General features: G+C 44.0%; 9 protein-coding genes across 9 annotated transcripts; 7 read left to right on the top strand and 2 right to left on the bottom strand.

Annotated features, from left to right (window-relative positions):
• Positions 1–320: 320 nt before the first annotated feature.
• On the top strand, positions 321–1272 carry VTP21DRAFT_1611 (uncharacterized protein; the record flags this gene model as incomplete). Its single annotated transcript, XM_069391718.1, has 3 exons — positions 321–542; positions 607–717; positions 793–1272. The coding sequence occupies 3 exons, from the start codon at positions 321–323 to the stop codon at positions 1270–1272; spliced, it is 813 nt and encodes a 270-aa protein (XP_069250948.1).
• Positions 1273–1534: 262 nt separating this feature from the next.
• Positions 1535–2216, top strand: VTP21DRAFT_1610 (uncharacterized protein; the record flags this gene model as incomplete). The annotated part of the gene is made up of 2 exons (XM_069391717.1): positions 1535–1611; positions 1673–2216. The coding sequence occupies 2 exons, from the start codon at positions 1535–1537 to the stop codon at positions 2214–2216; spliced, it is 621 nt and encodes a 206-aa protein (XP_069250947.1).
• A 709-nt stretch (positions 2217–2925) lies between these two features.
• VTP21DRAFT_1609 (uncharacterized protein) lies at positions 2926–4356 on the top strand (the record flags this gene model as incomplete). The annotated part of the gene is made up of 5 exons (XM_069391715.1): positions 2926–2973; positions 3069–3131; positions 3199–3415; positions 3481–3799; positions 3873–4356. The coding sequence occupies 5 exons, from the start codon at positions 2926–2928 to the stop codon at positions 4354–4356; spliced, it is 1131 nt and encodes a 376-aa protein (XP_069250946.1).
• Positions 4357–5215: 859 nt separating this feature from the next.
• On the top strand, positions 5216–5560 carry VTP21DRAFT_1608 (uncharacterized protein; the record flags this gene model as incomplete). The annotated part of the gene is made up of 1 exon (XM_069391714.1): positions 5216–5560. The coding sequence occupies one exon, from the start codon at positions 5216–5218 to the stop codon at positions 5558–5560; it is 345 nt and encodes a 114-aa protein (XP_069250945.1).
• A 315-nt stretch (positions 5561–5875) lies between these two features.
• VTP21DRAFT_1607 (uncharacterized protein) lies at positions 5876–7070 on the bottom strand (the record flags this gene model as incomplete). Its single annotated transcript, XM_069391713.1, has 3 exons — positions 5876–6219; positions 6318–6547; positions 6607–7070. 3 exons carry the CDS (start codon positions 7068–7070, stop codon positions 5876–5878), a joined length of 1038 nt encoding a protein of 345 aa, XP_069250944.1.
• A 645-nt stretch (positions 7071–7715) lies between these two features.
• VTP21DRAFT_1606 (uncharacterized protein) lies at positions 7716–9198 on the bottom strand (the record flags this gene model as incomplete). Its single annotated transcript, XM_069391712.1, has 7 exons — positions 7716–7928; positions 8007–8126; positions 8205–8366; positions 8436–8570; positions 8644–8914; positions 8979–9081; positions 9150–9198. 7 exons carry the CDS (start codon positions 9196–9198, stop codon positions 7716–7718), a joined length of 1053 nt encoding a protein of 350 aa, XP_069250943.1.
• Positions 9199–9430: 232 nt separating this feature from the next.
• Positions 9431–10451, top strand: VTP21DRAFT_1605 (uncharacterized protein; the record flags this gene model as incomplete). The annotated part of the gene is made up of 2 exons (XM_069391711.1): positions 9431–9592; positions 9663–10451. The coding sequence occupies 2 exons, from the start codon at positions 9431–9433 to the stop codon at positions 10449–10451; spliced, it is 951 nt and encodes a 316-aa protein (XP_069250942.1).
• Positions 10452–11009: 558 nt separating this feature from the next.
• On the top strand, positions 11010–13989 carry VTP21DRAFT_1604 (uncharacterized protein; the record flags this gene model as incomplete). Its single annotated transcript, XM_069391710.1, has 2 exons — positions 11010–11762; positions 11845–13989. 2 exons carry the CDS (start codon positions 11010–11012, stop codon positions 13987–13989), a joined length of 2898 nt encoding a protein of 965 aa, XP_069250941.1.
• A 925-nt stretch (positions 13990–14914) lies between these two features.
• Positions 14915–16177, top strand: VTP21DRAFT_1603 (uncharacterized protein; the record flags this gene model as incomplete). Its single annotated transcript, XM_069391709.1, has 1 exon — positions 14915–16177. One exon carries the CDS (start codon positions 14915–14917, stop codon positions 16175–16177), a length of 1263 nt encoding a protein of 420 aa, XP_069250940.1.
• Between the last annotated feature and the right edge of the window lie 1236 nt (positions 16178–17413).

The following is a 17413-nucleotide window of genomic DNA, read 5'->3' as shown; positions in this document are numbered from 1 at the left end:
AATTAATCCTCAACCCAACATTTTTCCATAGCTAAACTATTACGAAAATGATTGAGAATGTTTCGCGAACAATATAGCATTGAAATCTGTTTTTATGGATCGCAGCTTGTCGATTTCCGTGCTTAGTTCAATAAAGGTGCTATTACTTCACCCCGTTACTCGGAAGAGGCTCAGCAAGAAGAAAAGGAAATCAAAGTGGGACTGTTTATTTGCTGCGGATGGTAACGTAAACAATATTTTATTGCCACTCCTTATATTTTCCCGTTGTCCAACGAGTAATAGGATAATTGATCTCTACCCAAATAGAAGCATTCCCCGTAATGACGTCCTCCCTTCGCAATGTGGTGCATCGTCGCAATCATAAAGAGCGTGCCCAACCTCTTTCGCGACAGCGATTGGGTCTCCTAGAAAAGCATAAAGACTATGTCCTCCGTGCACGGGATTATCACTCGAAACAAAAGAGGATCACTGCTCTCCGCCAAAAGGCGGCTATGCGCAATCCTGATGAATTCTACTTCAAAATGATAGGCACAAAGACCAAGGTATATCCTCTACCCTGATTTGCAACGGTAATTTGACTGAGATTAACTATTCGATCGTTCACAGGGCGGTGTACATGTTGTGGAGCGCAATAAAAATCTCTCGCATGATGTGGTTCAACTTTTAAAAACCCAGGATCATAGATATATTAGGATGCAGCGAGATATCAGTAAAAAGGTTTGGTGATGGAGTTGCCGAGACCCGTTATTTTATTGGGATTAATCCGTCTCTTTTGCTCCATTCTGTTATTAGAAAATTGAAAAACTCAAAACCTCACTTCACTTCATTGAAGGCGAAGACATCCAAATCCATGATGGCGATGAAGATGCCCTAGCGGAGCAGCAGGGAGAGTCCTCGTCTTCACAGAGGCCTAAGCATACCATTTTCGTTGATTCAGAAGCGGAAGTTGCTAAGTTTGACCCGGTAAAACACTTTGAAACGGCCCCAGAGTTCATCAATCGCAATTTCAATCGACCCCGATTATCAAACGGCAAACAAGCAGCAGTAATGAGCGGCGATAGTGACAACACGACTCTTAAAATGCTGCAAAAGGGTCGCGAGGAGAAGCGACGAGAATTGGAGTCACGGTTGGCGCGTGAAGAGAAGCTAGCTGAGCTTGAACGGGAACTTATTGTTCAGAGGTGTTTGGCAGGGAAAGGAGCCAAAAAGAAAGTTGGTGTGGATAAGAATGGCAATCCAGTGTGGAAGTGGAGAGCACAGCGTAAAAAGTAAAATATCAGGATTGTTTTAATATTCGCGCTATTTTTGCTTTTTTTATTTTTTTATTCTTTTCTACCATGCTACTTGTATAATACAGATGGGGGTGTTCTTCTAGACCGCCTCTACTCCCTTTGACTTTGATACGTTTTTATCCAAATAAACTTGTTAAAATGTGGCTTTTTCGACAAAAAAAATAAATCTCCGGTTGAAAGCACAAAAATTGTTGAGATAACCCTCTTACATCTCTCTGGTGTGGAAATAATCTTAAAAAGAAATGGGTAGAAGGATTCTATACGTAATTGGATTCCCGCAGGACTTTAGCGCGCGCGAATTGGCACGTAAATTTGAAAAGTAACCGATTCCACAGTTATCGTGCAAAGAATAGCCATATTCAACCTCTTTTTCCTCAAAGATTTGGTCCCTTAGTGCGATGTGACATCCCAGCTGCTAGCAGTGGCGCTAAGCCATTCGCCTTTGTAGAGTTCCGTGAATCTCGTGATGCAGAGGACGCGAAATATGAACTGGATGGACGTCGGGTTGAGGGTCACGTACTGGACGTACAGTGGGCACGCCGTCCACCGAGTCGACGATGGAAATATGAGCGTGAATCTCGACCGCGGAGACGGCGCTCATATTCGTATTCCCCCCCGAGGCGTAGGTCTTCGCGGTCGCCAAGACGGGGATCAAGGTCACCTCGAGAAGGCTCTGGTCGAAGGGAACGTTCGCCACGCCGTGGTTCGCATTCGCCAGGTCGGCGGTCCCCCGACCGCAAGGATATCTCACCACGAGATAAGTCTCGTTCCCCACGCAAGAGATCGGTATCGCCCATGGATCAGGATCGTTCGCCACGTGATAAGGCCCGTTCCAAAAGTCCCACCGAGAGAAAGTCACCAGAGAATAGAAACGCTGGTGAAATAACCTCCCCTCCGCGTTCTCCAACCCTTGAAAACCAGTGAATCCAAGGAAAGTGAGGATAAACCGGGTGTAAGTATTGCTTCAATCACATTGATGAATGAATAACCACTTTCTTTCATTTCTTTACTTCACTTTTCCCTTCTGCAGCGATGAAAATTCAAAATTTTAACGGCTGTTTTAATGGTTTATTCTCATACTCTAATGTTATTAATATATCGGATTCAATGTGTGGTACACTTGGATGCACAACTGCAAACTGCAAGATTAGAGACCTGATTCTTCACCAGAAGTTATACCCTCTCCCTCTGAAAGAGATTTGAAAAACTGGGTTATGCCCTCGATAGTTTATTAGAATCCTAGTATCACATTTCCTCGAAATAATATTTCTTGGTTTTCTATTATCGCCAGTCTCAGAGTAGCTGACTAGTCTTTACCATACTGTGATGTTATGAATATGTTTAATTGCATGCCATACAGGAAGTCAAAAACAACAAAAACGCCGGTTTACTCAGAATCCCACTCATGACGAGGGCCTTTAACAGGTGGACACTTGTGTAGATTGTATACCCGATAACAGAGATTTTAGTTCATACGATCAAATTGTATGATTTTACGTGTGACGTCAGGAAGACTGTAAACATAGAAGGACCACTTACAAAATTTTCTCCTTTAGCTCGTTTGAATTTGAATTTGGGCATCGTCGTCCTTTCATCCCTTTTTTAATCAATAAAAAGACAGCAATCGGCAAACATGCTCAAGAACCTCGCCAGGCCCGTTTCCTTTCTTGCCAGGCAGCAGGTACTATTTCGAGCTTCTGAATTTTCACTCGCCATTCTTTGGCGTTCTTGTTTATTCCCAGTAGTATTTATACATGGATCGTTTTATTTTCCTAGCCTGCCATCCGCTGCATGACCACTATCCCAAGCGCTCCCCCGGAAGATGTCGGATCCCAGCAGGTTAGTTTTGGGATATCCGTGCTCTTTTTCAAATTTCCTGATTCTAATTTTATGCCTCACTCTCCAGCTCCTTCCCAAGAAATACGGAGGAACCTACACAGTAACTCTGATCCCTGGTGATGGTATTGGTCAGGAAATTGCCTCTGCCGTGAAGACTGTGTTCCGCGCTGCCAACGTACCTGTTGAGTGGGAGCAATTTGATGTTTCTGGATACACGAGCACCGACGATCTGACATTCAAGAAGAGCTTGGAGAGCTTGAGGAGAAACAAAGTTGGTTTGAAGGGTAAAGTATTGATAGGCCCTGGTTACTATATTTGGGCTTTGCCTAATAATTGGCATCGCATTTAGGTATTCTTTACACCCCTATCAAGGGACACACTTCATTCAACGTTGCCATGCGCAAGGACCTGGATATCTATGCGTCGGTTGCTCTCTGCAAGAACATTCCTGGCTATCCCACCCGCCACAAGGATGTTGACTTTGCCATCATTCGTGAAAATACCGAAGGTGAATACTCCGGCCTTGAGCATCAATCCCACCCTGGCGTTGTTGAGAGCTTGAAGATTGTTACCCGCGAGAAGACGAAACGCATTGCACGGTTCGCGTTCGATTTTGCGCTGAAGAATGGCCGCAAGAAAGTAACTTGCATCCACAAAGCAAACATCATGTGAGTGAGCCTGCAAATTGCGCCCCTCCGATATCCCGTAGAAATTGACCGTGTGTGTCACTCTTTTGTGTAGGAAACTTGGCGATGGTCTTTTCTTGAACACGTGCCGCGAGATCGCTGAGGAATACAAATCCTCCGGCATTCAGTTCAATGACATGATTGTCGATAATGCCGCTATGCAGCTTGTGTCCAAACCCCAACAATTCGACGTGCTTGTACTTCCCAACCTTTACGGTAACATCATGAGCAATATCGGCGCTGCCCTCGTGGGTGGACCCGGTATCGTTCCCGGCTGCAATATTGGTCGCGAATACGCCATGTATGAGACGGGCTGTCGCCACGTTGGCAAGGACATCCAAGGCCGCAACACAGCCAACCCCTCGGCCATGATCCTCTCAGCGGTGATGATGCTCCGGCACCTAAACTTGGAGGACCACGCAAACAGAATTGCCAATGCCGTCTACAAGACGATCGCCTCTGGCAATGTTCGAACCCCCGACATGGGCGGAAACTCGACCACGACCGACTTCACTCTTGCCGTTATCTCAAACCTCTAAACATTGACTCATCGACATACTCTTAAAAAAGTTCATATTTGTGTGTCTATCCCTTATTTATTATATTTTTTTCGAAGCGTTTATCTCTCCTCCTTCTCCTCCTCTCCCCCTATGAATAAAATAGAATCCTTTCGTTTGGGACTTTACCTGATAAATGGGACATGGGCGATCCATTTTATCTGACAAAAGCTAAAAAATCTAATAGGCGCCAACCGTGATTGACATGAAATATACGTGTCGCATCTAACACCGTTGACTCTTTCTTCCGATATAAAGCTAAAAATGTACATGTGTTTTATTTCCTTTCTGATGGTTTTGCCTTTGATTTCAGTTCCCACACCACGCGGGATATCCGTTTGAGACATTCCAGGTAATTCCCAGCTCTCATTTCGTCTAGATCAAATATTATAAAACCTTTTTTTTCCATTGTTTTTCGACATCCCACTCTAAATGGATCGAACATTCGATACGTTTTCTATTGTTTTGAAAGAGCCAATCGCTCTGTGAAGGCTGAAGGCGCCTTGCCCGTGTTATTTTATAAAAGTACATTTGTTAAATACAATACATAAAACAGAGGAAGCAGTATGAGTATGATGAACACATCCCAGGAGCGCTCTAGGCTTGCTCGCAGTGTATAATGATAAACATATGGAGAAGATAAATAAGTTTTGAAAAGTACGAGGTTTCCGAGCACCTCAATCCGAAGTTTCCAGCTTCCAGTCTACCGGTTGACTGCGTGTGTTTTTTAAAGTGTGGATATGGTGACTGCACTATATGTTAGGGAGGGACGCATCGATGCGAGAGAAACTCAAGCCAGCTCTCGAAGGGGCCTTGTCCACACTGCTTGCAAGTGTTGCGAATGCTCATCGTCAAGGTGGGGATAGATAGCGCGCGGGGATCTCAGATCTCGAAGACTAGCGACTTATATACGGTTCCCGACTCGTTCCACAAGGGGATAGCTCAATTGCTCTGCGTTACCTCGATTCCAAACCACAATTACATTAAGCTGTACTTTGTCGAAATTAAAGATCACAATATCCACTGGATTGAAATTTTCTTCTCGCGGGCCTTACCCCCCCGCTTTTGGAAAAATCGATCCACCCCTGTGTTCTCGAAAATTGGTGCTCCAATCAATTTCGGGAGTGGTTTATTGACCATCGCTGTTCCTCTCCCGGCCAGAAACAGCCCAGAGTCGAGCGGTTAATATATGTCTCTCGCCCAGCCGGAAGATTGGTTCCGCGCAATATGCAGTGGTAGGTCTGCGTGTGGAGATTTTGAGGCTATGTGGAGACTATGTCTCAAAACAGACTTGGTTCTTAACTAAATAAGCCGTACTGTTTATAAACATAATAGAAATAAGCAGAATAAAAATAAAACCTCGATGTAAGCTTAACAATAATCAGATAGTAGAACGAAAAGAAATAAGTGATCTGCAAGAATGCGTTTTTTTGCTAGTACAAAAAGAAAAGAAACGGAAAAAAAAGATAGAAAACTTGGAACAATAATTAATCTAAACGATTCACAAAAATCCCCCTAAAACCCAAGCTCCCATAATCAGGGCAGCCCAGGTCACAATACTCAAAGCACTCGCGAACTTATCACCCTCCGAAATGGTCACTGTGATGACTGAGCCATCACCAGTCGCATTGACCTCTGTCCACGTTTGCCCCTCTTGGATGGACGAGCACACGTATTTAGTCTGAGGCGGCTGGGTGCGGGATGCGTCACCGTAGAAAGTATAGGCAACGAGGATGGAGCGATCCAAGATTGGATTCGGGCCACTTGTAATGGCTGTGGAGGTTGTGTTGACACTGAAGATGGCCGGTGGGGAGCGATAGTTGGGATTTGTAAGACTGATCCAGGCTGGAAAAAGGACAAGAAAAAAGCATTAGAATCCCAGAAATAAGGAAATTCCAAGCCCACAGAAATTCCCAAAGCAAGAGTGGGGTTTGTGCGCTTACATGCAATTATTTTATCGTGCTTGATATTATTGCAGTCGCGGTTGCTGAAAAATTCTCCTGTCGTGCAAGGATTATAATTCTTGGTCAAGCAGCTGCCCATCCCCTCCCATATACAAGCGTGCGGATCCCCTCCCTTTGCTTTAACAAGGGGTGGGTTTCCTAGAGCAAAGGCAAGACAGACTCCATTGGTGGAATAGGCATAACCGTTAGGATAGAAGAGTACATCCCATCTAGAAGCATGGACATGGTTATGAGCCTTGTAGGCACAGAAAAAAAGAAAGCGGCTTACTGTGTTCGCTGTTGGGGCCCGGTGTAATCCGTAATATTCACAGTTATATTCATGCCGAACGGGAGCGTTACCACTGAAATAGCTTGAGCCACCTGACGGGTCTCCGCCGTCTCATTCGCAGCTCCACTCTGGAGAGGCCCAGAAGATATGCTTGAACTTGCCGCCGTGTTTACAGGCTCGGTGGTGGCTGGGGGGGACGCGGTTAGTGTGGTAACGGAGACGACCGTTGTCGTTACAGTTGCTCCCGCGGGTCCATTCGCGGTCGTTGCGTCTGTGGGGGCGGGCGAGGTCGTTGGAGTGGCTGCTGGATCCTGGCCAAGCGACACCGTATGAGTGGTGAGAAGTCTTTTCAACAAATGCAGAACTACATTGTTATCTCGTTTTTCGCTATCGATGGGTGAGGCGTGTACCTGCAAAAGCAAAAATAAGCAGAACAGAGCAAGTGAAAACTTCGAATGCATCATTTCTAACCGGCGTTTCATACACTACAAATAACAAAGAGAAAAGAAATAAAAGTAAGAATAAAAAAGGAACTTTCTCACCTGGGTCCGCGTTGCCTCGCTAAATGTCAAAAAAGACGCGTCGAAAATGCAAAAAAAAGTGGTCGGGATGGTGAATTGATTGCTCGAACAACAAGTAAATAATAGAACGAGCAAACGCGAAAAAGCCGTTGTTTTATAATTACTCTTGGATTGGGCACGGACACTCGTGCTAAATTTCCTTATGTAGATACTATCTTGAAGGGCTAGATAGCTAAGATTTCCTGTTCATTTAATTGTAGATATCCGAGGAAAGTCTCGGGAGCATTAACTCCAAACAAAACAATTCCAAAGCTGTCTTTCTATGAAGGCAGGTAAAACCTTGAAACCTCAGACATATATTGAACTTATTGTATCAACATAAGTTGCAATGCAATTACTGAGCATTATCGACTTTTTTCGAAATATTGGATTGTTAAATATCGTTGAATACTAATATCCCCAAACACAAATATCAGCCAAATTGAAATTATATTTGTGGTGAATATTATTATTCATGTTGTTTTTCTATTTTGTTTCTCAGGATTATAATAACTGCGGATATTAACGAAGAAAATACAAGTCCATTTTTCACTTTACAGCTTCTAAAAGATTTTTCATTGCTCCGAACACAGCGAACGTCACTGCACTTGTTGGGACCGCCTTAATTAATCCGGGGGTCACCCCTTTATATAGTGCCAAAACTCCCTCTCGACGCACAATTTGGCGCATGCACCGGATCATTGACTTAGAGTAGCGCGGAAGATTAGGGAGTATGTAGTTACTGCGGGTTGGTCCTTGAATCTACGGTCATCGTTTAGAGATAGGAAGGTTGAAAAAATGTCAAATAGAATAAGAGAAAGCCCGGTTCAGCCAAATTACCTGTAATCTTTTTCGAATTACATCTACAGGAAATACCCCAAGCTTGCTAATAAGTCCAGATAGTGCGCCACAAGTCGCGTCCTCCATGCTGTGAAAGCTCTCTGGCCACATGTTGTTTCTCTAGAGAATATTACATTGGACACGTATATGAGTTACCTCCTGAAAGAAATTCAGCCTTAACCTACAAACTTTGTTTACCTCAAGCCAGAGAAATCCTCGCTTGAAGGCATCATAACTTCCAAACATCAAACCCATATAGGGCATTATCTGAATAATGGATGGTACTACACCGCGATAAAACCCTCCGATTCCTTCGTGTTTGTATATCTCTTTAAATGCTTGCATCATTCCAGCGTACACCTTATAGCAGCATAAATAACATTTTGGTCAATTAGATAAAGCGCAACAGACACTCTTAAATAGCCTCACCTTTCTCTCTCCTTGCATTGCGAATCTTGTACGTAACAAATCAAAAGGGTAGGTACCTGCAGTAGCGATACTGCCGGCCATAGCCCCGCAGAGAAATGATTTGACAGTAGGGGATATGGATATATGCTTTTCAGACTTTAAATAACATATCGGGTTAGCGGAGAGCAGCTGAATTGAAGCGTAAACATAAACACTAGGTGATAATTACAAATTGATCTAATAAGCTTTCTATCCCTTTGTAGCTCGAAAACTGTATTGCCCCGTAGCTGAGGTAAAGATATAATGCGCAGAGATTCCCTTTCCAAAGTGCCCGAATGCCCTCTTCCCGTACGATAACGCGTAATCCGTGAATAATGCCACGATATTTTCTGGTGTCTATTTCGCCACGAAGTCGTTTTGCAAAAGCGAGGTCGATGCCATTACGATGGGTCTGAAGCTGCAAACGAATTTTCAGAACGTCCAATGGAGCAATTACTAATCTAGTGAAAGCAAATGAATCCACTGTCATACGAATTTCAATCCAGCCTTTTCAGAATAAATTACCTGCTTACAACACCGGCTGTGGCCCCACATAATGCGATTTCTGTACCGGTGAGCTGCGATGTCACCGTCGACTGCTCGACATTGGGCCTTGGTTGTGTTCGTTCTGAGATTGAAAGAGGTGAATGTAAACAAGGACTGTAAATGCTCCTAATTACTTTATACACAATTTACCCTGCTTTTTTTGTGATGTTACTGTTGGGAGATTAAGCGATTTTAGCATAGAGAGGAGACACAATTGTTGTGAAGAAGAAAATAAAAAGAAGAATTTACAGAAAATAAAAGTAGTTTCGGTTGCCTTAAAAAAATTTTTGGTGGCAACTTAAGTTATAAAATCTCCTTCGGCGCCTAGAAATAAAAATATAAGCATGTCAGCCCGATCCAAGCAAAGTAATGGCCTCGATTCTCAAAAAACTAGTCTCATCCATCTCCTTTCCCCACCTTCCTTCACTTCGATGTCCGATTATCAGACACACTTTCAGTCGGTTGCCAATACGCTAATGCGAAATTATCAGCTTCATATTGGTAGTAAAGCGTACTGGATGATAGATATTGAATTCTACCTCTGGGATGCTAATAATCATCCGGATCCCTTTCCACATGCTCATTCCGATCAAGTACTATTATGATCTGATTGGAATAACACTCCCGCATATGATAGCTTATTTTTTGGTTCATCTGTTGTAGATCCAAAGCGCGCTTTGGTACTTTCACCGGGTCGGCAATTCACAGGGCTGGCGCGGTGGCTCACGCAAAGGACTTGATGTTACAATGGGCTCCGAAGAGCACAAAATCCGTGGTGGCATCGTTATCCGTACTCTCCGTAGTGTGTCCAATCCTATGGAGGTAATTGATGGCCCAAGTCTTATCGTCGATGCGATTCTAGGTGAGCTCGGAGCTAAAAACGTGAAGCAGTTAGTGAACGAGATTTGGGGGGGAGCATTAAGGGGGAGCTGGGAGAAGGAAGCTGGATTATGGCTGGAAGCCGTTAAAGACGAACCCGGAACTATCACATCCCCATACTTTGAGAGGGCGGAGGAACCTCCAAAGAGGAAAAGAGCGAGATTAGATGAGTTGAACGAAAATACCTCTGGCAATGAGGAGGACGTAATATATTCGTGCCCGCGTGTTGGCCTACCCTTGCGCGATGGATCGGAAACAAGACTGCGCTTTATCTTTAGTAGCTATCGTTTTGTGCGATGGCCCCGCCTTGTCAGAAAGGGAAAGCCGCATTTTGTACTAGGGATGCTCTCGCGTGATGCTATGACGATAGCAGAGGTTGCTCGTATCTCAGGGGCAAGTGAGCAGCTAGTGAAGAATATTGAATCAGAGCGACGCAGAGGATATGAGAGTGCGCAAGCAACGGTAAAAGCCATGGTGGCGGTGAAATCGATGCCCACGGATGGAAAATCCATCTCCAGGCTCTTTGGGGCGGTAGAACGCTTGCGAGAAACAAAGGGCCAAGAAAACGTTTAAGACGCAATTTACTCTCAAAATGGATATATCCTGCGCCGGTTATAATTTAAGGAAGGATGAACATCCGGATTTAAAATCCCTTTGTGGCTTACTAATCTGAAGAGACGATTCTCCGCACCGCTAATTTAAAAATTATTGAAAATCCATTATTTGACCCCGTATTGTTTGTAAAACTAAGAGTTTTTGTTGACCCTGTCCATTCTCATACCCTTCCGTCCTCGCCTCTTTGTTCCATGAGCTCATTGTGATTAAATTCGGTCCTCCATCCTGATTCATCCCCTCGGCTCATTCATTCTTCGGTCTTTTTTATCCTTTTTTTTATCCTTTCTCTTTTTTCTTAGTAATTCGCTCTGACCAAATTTTGTGGCAAAGCCAAACCAAGTTTACACCCACTGACAAAGCACCCTTGAAAGAGCCATCCCAAATCTTTGTCACTCCTCATCTCCCCCCACCTTCTCTCTCGCATACTTTTATATATATTTTATCTATAGTCTATATCAATTTGTGTCCTTTCACTACGTGTATTGTGGTAGTTTTGCCATTTCCCTTTAATTTAAGATGGAGCTCAAGGGGTTCATATCCGCCAGCGAGGATTTGAATTATGAGAACATACCGTTGTCAGAAGCCACCAAAGCAAAGTCGACCAAGCAAGATGAGATCGTAACCTCTCAGTTTGAAATAGGTGGTATGTCTTGTGCTGCATGTGTCGACAGCATTGAAAAGGGCCTGTCTAGCGAAGAGGGAATCATCTCCGTCAAAGTTTCTCTGCTGGCTGGCCGAGGAGCAGTGGAATATGACTCATCTCGACTTGATCCTAAAAATATTGTTGCCATGATTGAGGACATGGGATTCGACGCTGTATACCTGCCAGAACGAAGACGAGACGAGATTGATCTGAAGATTTTCGGAATGACGTGTGCCTCCTGTGTCAACACCGTGGAAAAGGAGGTGTCGGCGCTAGAGGGTGTGTTAAGTGCAAGCGTTAATCTTGCCCTTGAGATTGGCAAATTCGAATATGATCCTGCTCGCATTGGCCCTCGTGATATTGTCGATCGCATCGAGGAATTGGGTTTTGATGCCATGGTCTCTGACAACACCTCTAAGACCCAGTTAGAATCATTAGCGCGCACAAAGGAAATTATAGCATGGCGACAGGCTTTCCTCCGAAGTCTTATTTTTGCTTTCCCTGTCTTCATTTTATCGATGGTGCTTCCTCACCTGCACTGGGCTGATGGCTTTACAAATCTTACATTGCTGCCTGGACTTTATTTAAACGACCTAATCCAATTTATTCTTGTTCTTCCTGTCCAGGTATATTATCTTCTCTCAGTTCTTATAGACCCTACCCAGCCCCAGATATAGTTGAGCTAATTTGTCACTCTTTCTTCTATAGTTTGGTGTTGGGTGGAAATTCTATGTCACCTCTTATAAGGCACTTCGCCACGGCTCATCGACCATGGACGTCCTTGTCTCTTTCTCCACTACCTCTGCGTTCATTTTTTCCGTTTTTTCGATGCTTTACTCCATCCTCCACCCGCTTCATCCCAAACCCTCTACCTTTTTCGATACTTGTGCGATCATCATTGCTTATATTACTCTTGGGCGTTTCCTCGAAAATCTCGCCAAATGTCAGACTTCGGTCGCGCTCTCTAAGCTGATGTCGCTCACACCTCCCATTGCTACGATATTAACGATGAATGATGCTGGTGAAATCTCGGGAGAGAGAAAAGTGCCCACAGAGCTCATTCAAGTCGGAGATTTGATCAAGATAGTACCAGGCGATAAGATACCAGCCGACGGAGTGATTGTCGAGGGGGGATCCACTGTTAATGAATCCATGGTAACCGGAGAGGCGACTCCCGTACAAAAGGAAGTCAACGACATGGTTATTGGTGGTACCGTCAACGGACAAGGTTCCTTTACCATGCGTGCAACCCGCGTAGGTGCTGAGACGGCCCTTAGTCAGATTGTCCGCCTGGTTGAGGAGGCGCAAGTGTCAAAGGCACCAATCCAAGGCTTCGCAGACCGGGTCAGCGGTTATTTTGTTCCCATTGTGATTTCCCTGGGACTCCTAACCTTTTTTGTCTGGATGATCGTTGCGCATCTCTGGCCTACGCCGGCACTGCCCGAAGTTTTCAAGAATGGCGACCGCGTTTTCATCTGTGTAAAGCTTTGTATTAGCGTAATTGTGGTGGCCTGTCCCTGTGCATTGGGTTTGAGTACTCCCACCGCAGTCATGGTTGGGACTGGAGTCGGTGCGGAACACGGCATTCTTATCAAGGGTGGTAATCCTCTGGAGGCGGGGGCCAAGATCGGTAAAATAGTTTTCGATAAGACAGGAACGCTTACTACGGGCGAACTCGACGTAGCCGAATATGGAGTTTGGAATGAGGAGGAGATCGAGATAGATGAAAATCCAGATAAGACTTCGTCACAATTGACCGAGGAATTGTTCTTCATGCTGGCCGGTGCTGCGGAATCCAAAAGCGAGCACCCCCTTGCCAAGGCAGTCTCAGAGCATGGCAAAAAGTTACTACGTATCGTAGCCTATGAAACTGTAGCAGAAATAGTCAAGTTCTCATCTACCACCGGACGAGGAGTCGCCTGCACAGTCATACCCAAGGATTCCTCCGTCTCGTTCAACGTGCTAGTTGGTAGCCCAGCGTGGATAGAATCAAATTTGGGCTCCCTTTCACCGGCTCAAACCCGATCCAAGGAGGTACAAGAGGCGCTGGGGCGCACTTGTATTTTGGTAGCCATTAATGACCGTGTTGCTGGATATATTTCGCTCTCAGACACAATCAGACCGGAGGCGCGAAGAGCCATTGCCGAATTGCATAGAATGGGGATTGAGACGGCTATGGTGACGGGAGACCAAGAAATCACCGCACGGTCTATTGCTGCTCTGGCAGGAATCCAGGAGGTCCATGCTGGAGTGTCTCCAAATGGAAAAAGGCATATTGTGCAAGAGATGCAAAAGAGTCTCCAGTTCCGACACTCCAAACACGAGCTAAGTCGAGGGGGCTTCTTCCGCTCTGGAGGTGGAAAATTGGTGGCCATGGTGGGTGATGGTATCAATGATTCTCCTGCCTTGGCCGCATCCGATTTTGGTGTTGCAATGTGCAGTGGTACCGATGTTGCGATGGAGGCGGCAGACGTAGTGTTGATGCGCTCAGACCTCACTGATGTTGTCGCTGCCCTCCATCTCACGCGTACTATTTACCGCCGCATCAAGTTGAACTTGATGTGGGCATGTATCTATAATGTCCTAGCTATTCCCCTGGCAATGGGCTTTTTCTTACCTTGGGGCATTCATCTACATCCAATGGTAGCTAGTGCCGCCATGGCTTTCTCGAGTGTGAGCGTAGTGTGCTCTAGCTTGATGCTTAAATTTTGGCGAAAACCGGAATGCGAGGAAGTCAGGGATAGTGAAAGTAGCGAAGGGGTTATCGTGGATTTCCATGCTGCAGACGTTACGAGTAGAAGGACTCGGGCGAAAGGCTATTCCCGCATTCCGATGATGGAGGATGATTCATAGTACTATGGCAACATATTTAAAGGGGATTATTTTTATTTGATTTTTCTATTTACTACCTGTTTTTTATCTCATTTCTGCATTTTCTTCTATCTGGTTGTGGCCATATTTTTTCTATCTTTTGTTGATACAATGATTTCTCTCCTTACTTTACATTGTCCACACCACCCCTAAAATTTTTTTTTCTGCTTTTCTTTACCTTGACGGCTAAGATGATCACGCTTTCTATTTGCTCTGTTTTTATTAAAAGATCGATTTCAATTCATCTTCCTATACGCTATACAAACTACCGATATAGCCTAAGATTCAACGATGTTTCCTTTCTGATCAACAAAGCTAACACACACCACTTTTTTTCCCGAAGGATAAAAGTTAAAGGCTTTCGACCGACCGTGCTTTTCTAATTTGCTCTGCAGCCACATTCTACAGCACAATTGCAAACGTAACCCTGGCAAAGCATTGCTCAAGACTATTTACATCAAAGCATTCTTTCCTCTCCTCGAGGTTGATTTGTATCCCCCCTGGCACGCCCTAGAAACTGAAAATTTCGAAGAAGCCTCTAATCCCATTTATCGAAGTATAGTTCTATAAGAAGCTAATCGCTCGAATAACATTATAAAAGGAAAATTCAACAATATCGGGTAGAATGTATTCAAATACAAATTAATTTATGTAATCTCATTTTCCTCACTACAGGTGGGGGGATTTCTATAGATGATGACCGGGATATATGCTCCAATCAATTTCTAATCCCATCTTAAATATTCTGATAGTTGCAATTGAATCACATGCTTTTAAATTTTTTTCACGCAGTCTCTATAAAAGAGTTGCTAGGTCCGTAGTGTTCTTATTTCTTCATATTATTCTCCATTTTCACAAGATCTTTTTTCCCTAGAAATTTCCAATTTCATTTTGATACTTTTTCAAAATGGCCACTCAACGCCTTAATCAGATTACAGCTCATCTTACCACTGCCCCCACATCAGCTGTTTCCCAATCTGCCAAAATTGGCCAGAAATCTCCTAATGATGTTGTGATTGTGTGCGCCCTCCGCTCACCTATTGCTCGTGCAAAAAAGGGTGGATTCAAGGATACGCTCCCCGAGGAGATTCTTGCACAAGTGCTCAAAGCCATTATTGAGAAGACTAAACTTGATCCGAAGCTGGTGCAGGACGTTTCTGTTGGAAATGTCCTCACCCCTGGTGGTGCCGCCACTGTCAGCCGTCAAGCGGTGTTGTATGCTGGTTTCCCTGACACGACATCCGTTAGTACTATCAACCGTCAATGCTCATCAGGCCTTCAAGCCGTCGTGAATATTGCGAACTCGATTTCTACTGGACAAATTGATATTGGCATCGGCGCTGGTATGGAATCAATGACAAAATACTATGGCCCTACTGCAATGCAAGCCGAATACTCGGATGAACTTACGTCATTCGAACCCGCGGCCGACTGTCTTATTCCTATGGGCGAGACAAGCGAGAATGTTGCTGCTGAATTCAAAATTTCTCGTGAGAAACAGGATGCGTTTGCTGCTCTATCGCAACAGCGTGCGTTTGCTGCACAAGAGAAGGGGCTATTTGATGAGGAAATTGTTCCAATCAAGACCAAGGTTGTCGATGCTGAGGGTAATGAAAAAGAGATTGTGGTGAGCAAGGACGAGGGTGTTCGCAAAGGTGTCACTGCTGAAAAACTTGCCAAACTTCCCGCTGCTTTCGGCGATGGAGGATCCACTACCGCAGGCAATGCTTCGCAAGTATCTGATGGCGCTGCCGCTGTACTTTTGATGCGCCGTAGCGTCGCCGAGAAACTTAACATGCCTATCCTTGGCAAATTCGTTACTGCAGCCGTGGTCGGTGTGCCTCCGCGCGTCATGGGAATTGGTCCAGCCTTCGCTCTGCCCATTGCATGCGAAAAGGCAGGAATCAAACCCTCCGACCTTGATATTGTGGAGTTGAACGAAGCCTTTGCTTCCCAGGCAGTTTATACCATCGAGAAGGTTGGCCTCTCTTTGGACAAAGTTAATCCCAAGGGTGGTGCAATTGCACTCGGCCATCCTCTTGGATGCACCGGAGCACGTCAAATTAGCACCCTATTTACCGAGCTGAAGCGTACCGGGAAACGACTTGGTGCCAACACGATGTGTATTGGCACTGGAATGGGTATGGCGGCTATTTTTGAGCGCGAGTAAACTTTTTTCCCTCGGGTTTTTATGGCTGCAGAAACATATTTACAATTGAAAGTTGTAATCCTTATCCACTTTTGTAACATAATAGTACTAATTGATAAAAATCGGATTTTGATTATATCTGTTGTCTTGATATGTAGAAGAAGATACTAGAATATTATGCAAATCAACTCATCAGTAAAAGATCTCTCTAACGCTTCATTGACCCCAAGTTCCCCTGCTTTAAACTGCAGAGTGCGTGGCATCCCTCGAGTCTTACATGATGCCATATTAAAAATCATATAGGATAATGTTTCTAACGCTTAAATCAGGAATTTGTCTTTCCCATATGCAATTTGCTGTCTTGTTCCTAAAGAGTTTTAATCTATTCTCAAATTTAACGCCTGTTGTTAAGCTTTCCTTCGCCCATACCAAAGATAATAGTTTTCGCGATAGGCAAGACATCCCATAGAGCACCACTTTAAGCCTTGTGGAGCACTGAAAATGTTTGCCGCCTAAGCCATTTTGTGAACTAGTCTTTCACCTATACGATTCGATGATAGTGACCAGGTGTCACCTCAATCGAATGTGACCTCCAGAAATTTAAACGGGAATTTTTATGGCAATAAACCAGAGTATAGGCAGTAAATGGATGATTACAGAGTAGTAGTTTGATAAGGGTAGAGAACAAAATAAAAACAGATGGAAACAGTGATAATATACACATAGATAGCTAGTATGACTATGTTCGATTTATTCACATGAATGCAGCTCTGTTCCCTTGCATTTAAGTATTACTTATTGTGTATGCACGATGAAGGATCCGATGAAATTTCTCACTTCAAGCTGACACTATGACAGATAGATTGAACAGGTATATGGTTAATATACAGTATATATATAATTATATTTTAAATATTTTAAGGCTTTATTTAGTATTCGTGCAATTATGATAACCCAATTAAACCCATATTCCAACCTCTACCACATGTGTATATATGTAAAATTTTAAACAAAGCGACTCTACTCCCATGAAGTTATCCATATCGGTAATTGAGATTGGTTTTATTTTCTATATTATAAAGGAAAATAGGATAATTTTAATATCAGTAGTATCCTTATCACCGAAGGCGCAGCGGGAAAATTGGATATTTTTTTCTCTTTGTTTATCCGCTAAGAATTTTTTTGAGACGGACTTCAACTTCGAAAATAGTTGAACATTTTCTGATCAACCTTTCAACTTATACACACAGTTCTTTA

Source organism: Calcarisporiella thermophila, assembly GCF_041956535.1.
Source record: "Calcarisporiella thermophila strain CBS 279.70 unplaced genomic scaffold VTP21scaffold_12, whole genome shotgun sequence".
Lineage (NCBI taxonomy): Eukaryota > Fungi > Calcarisporiellomycota > Calcarisporiellomycetes > Calcarisporiellales > Calcarisporiellaceae > Calcarisporiella > Calcarisporiella thermophila.
The sequence above is the reverse complement of the archived record's forward strand: the minus strand, read 5'-3'. Positions and strand labels throughout refer to the sequence as shown.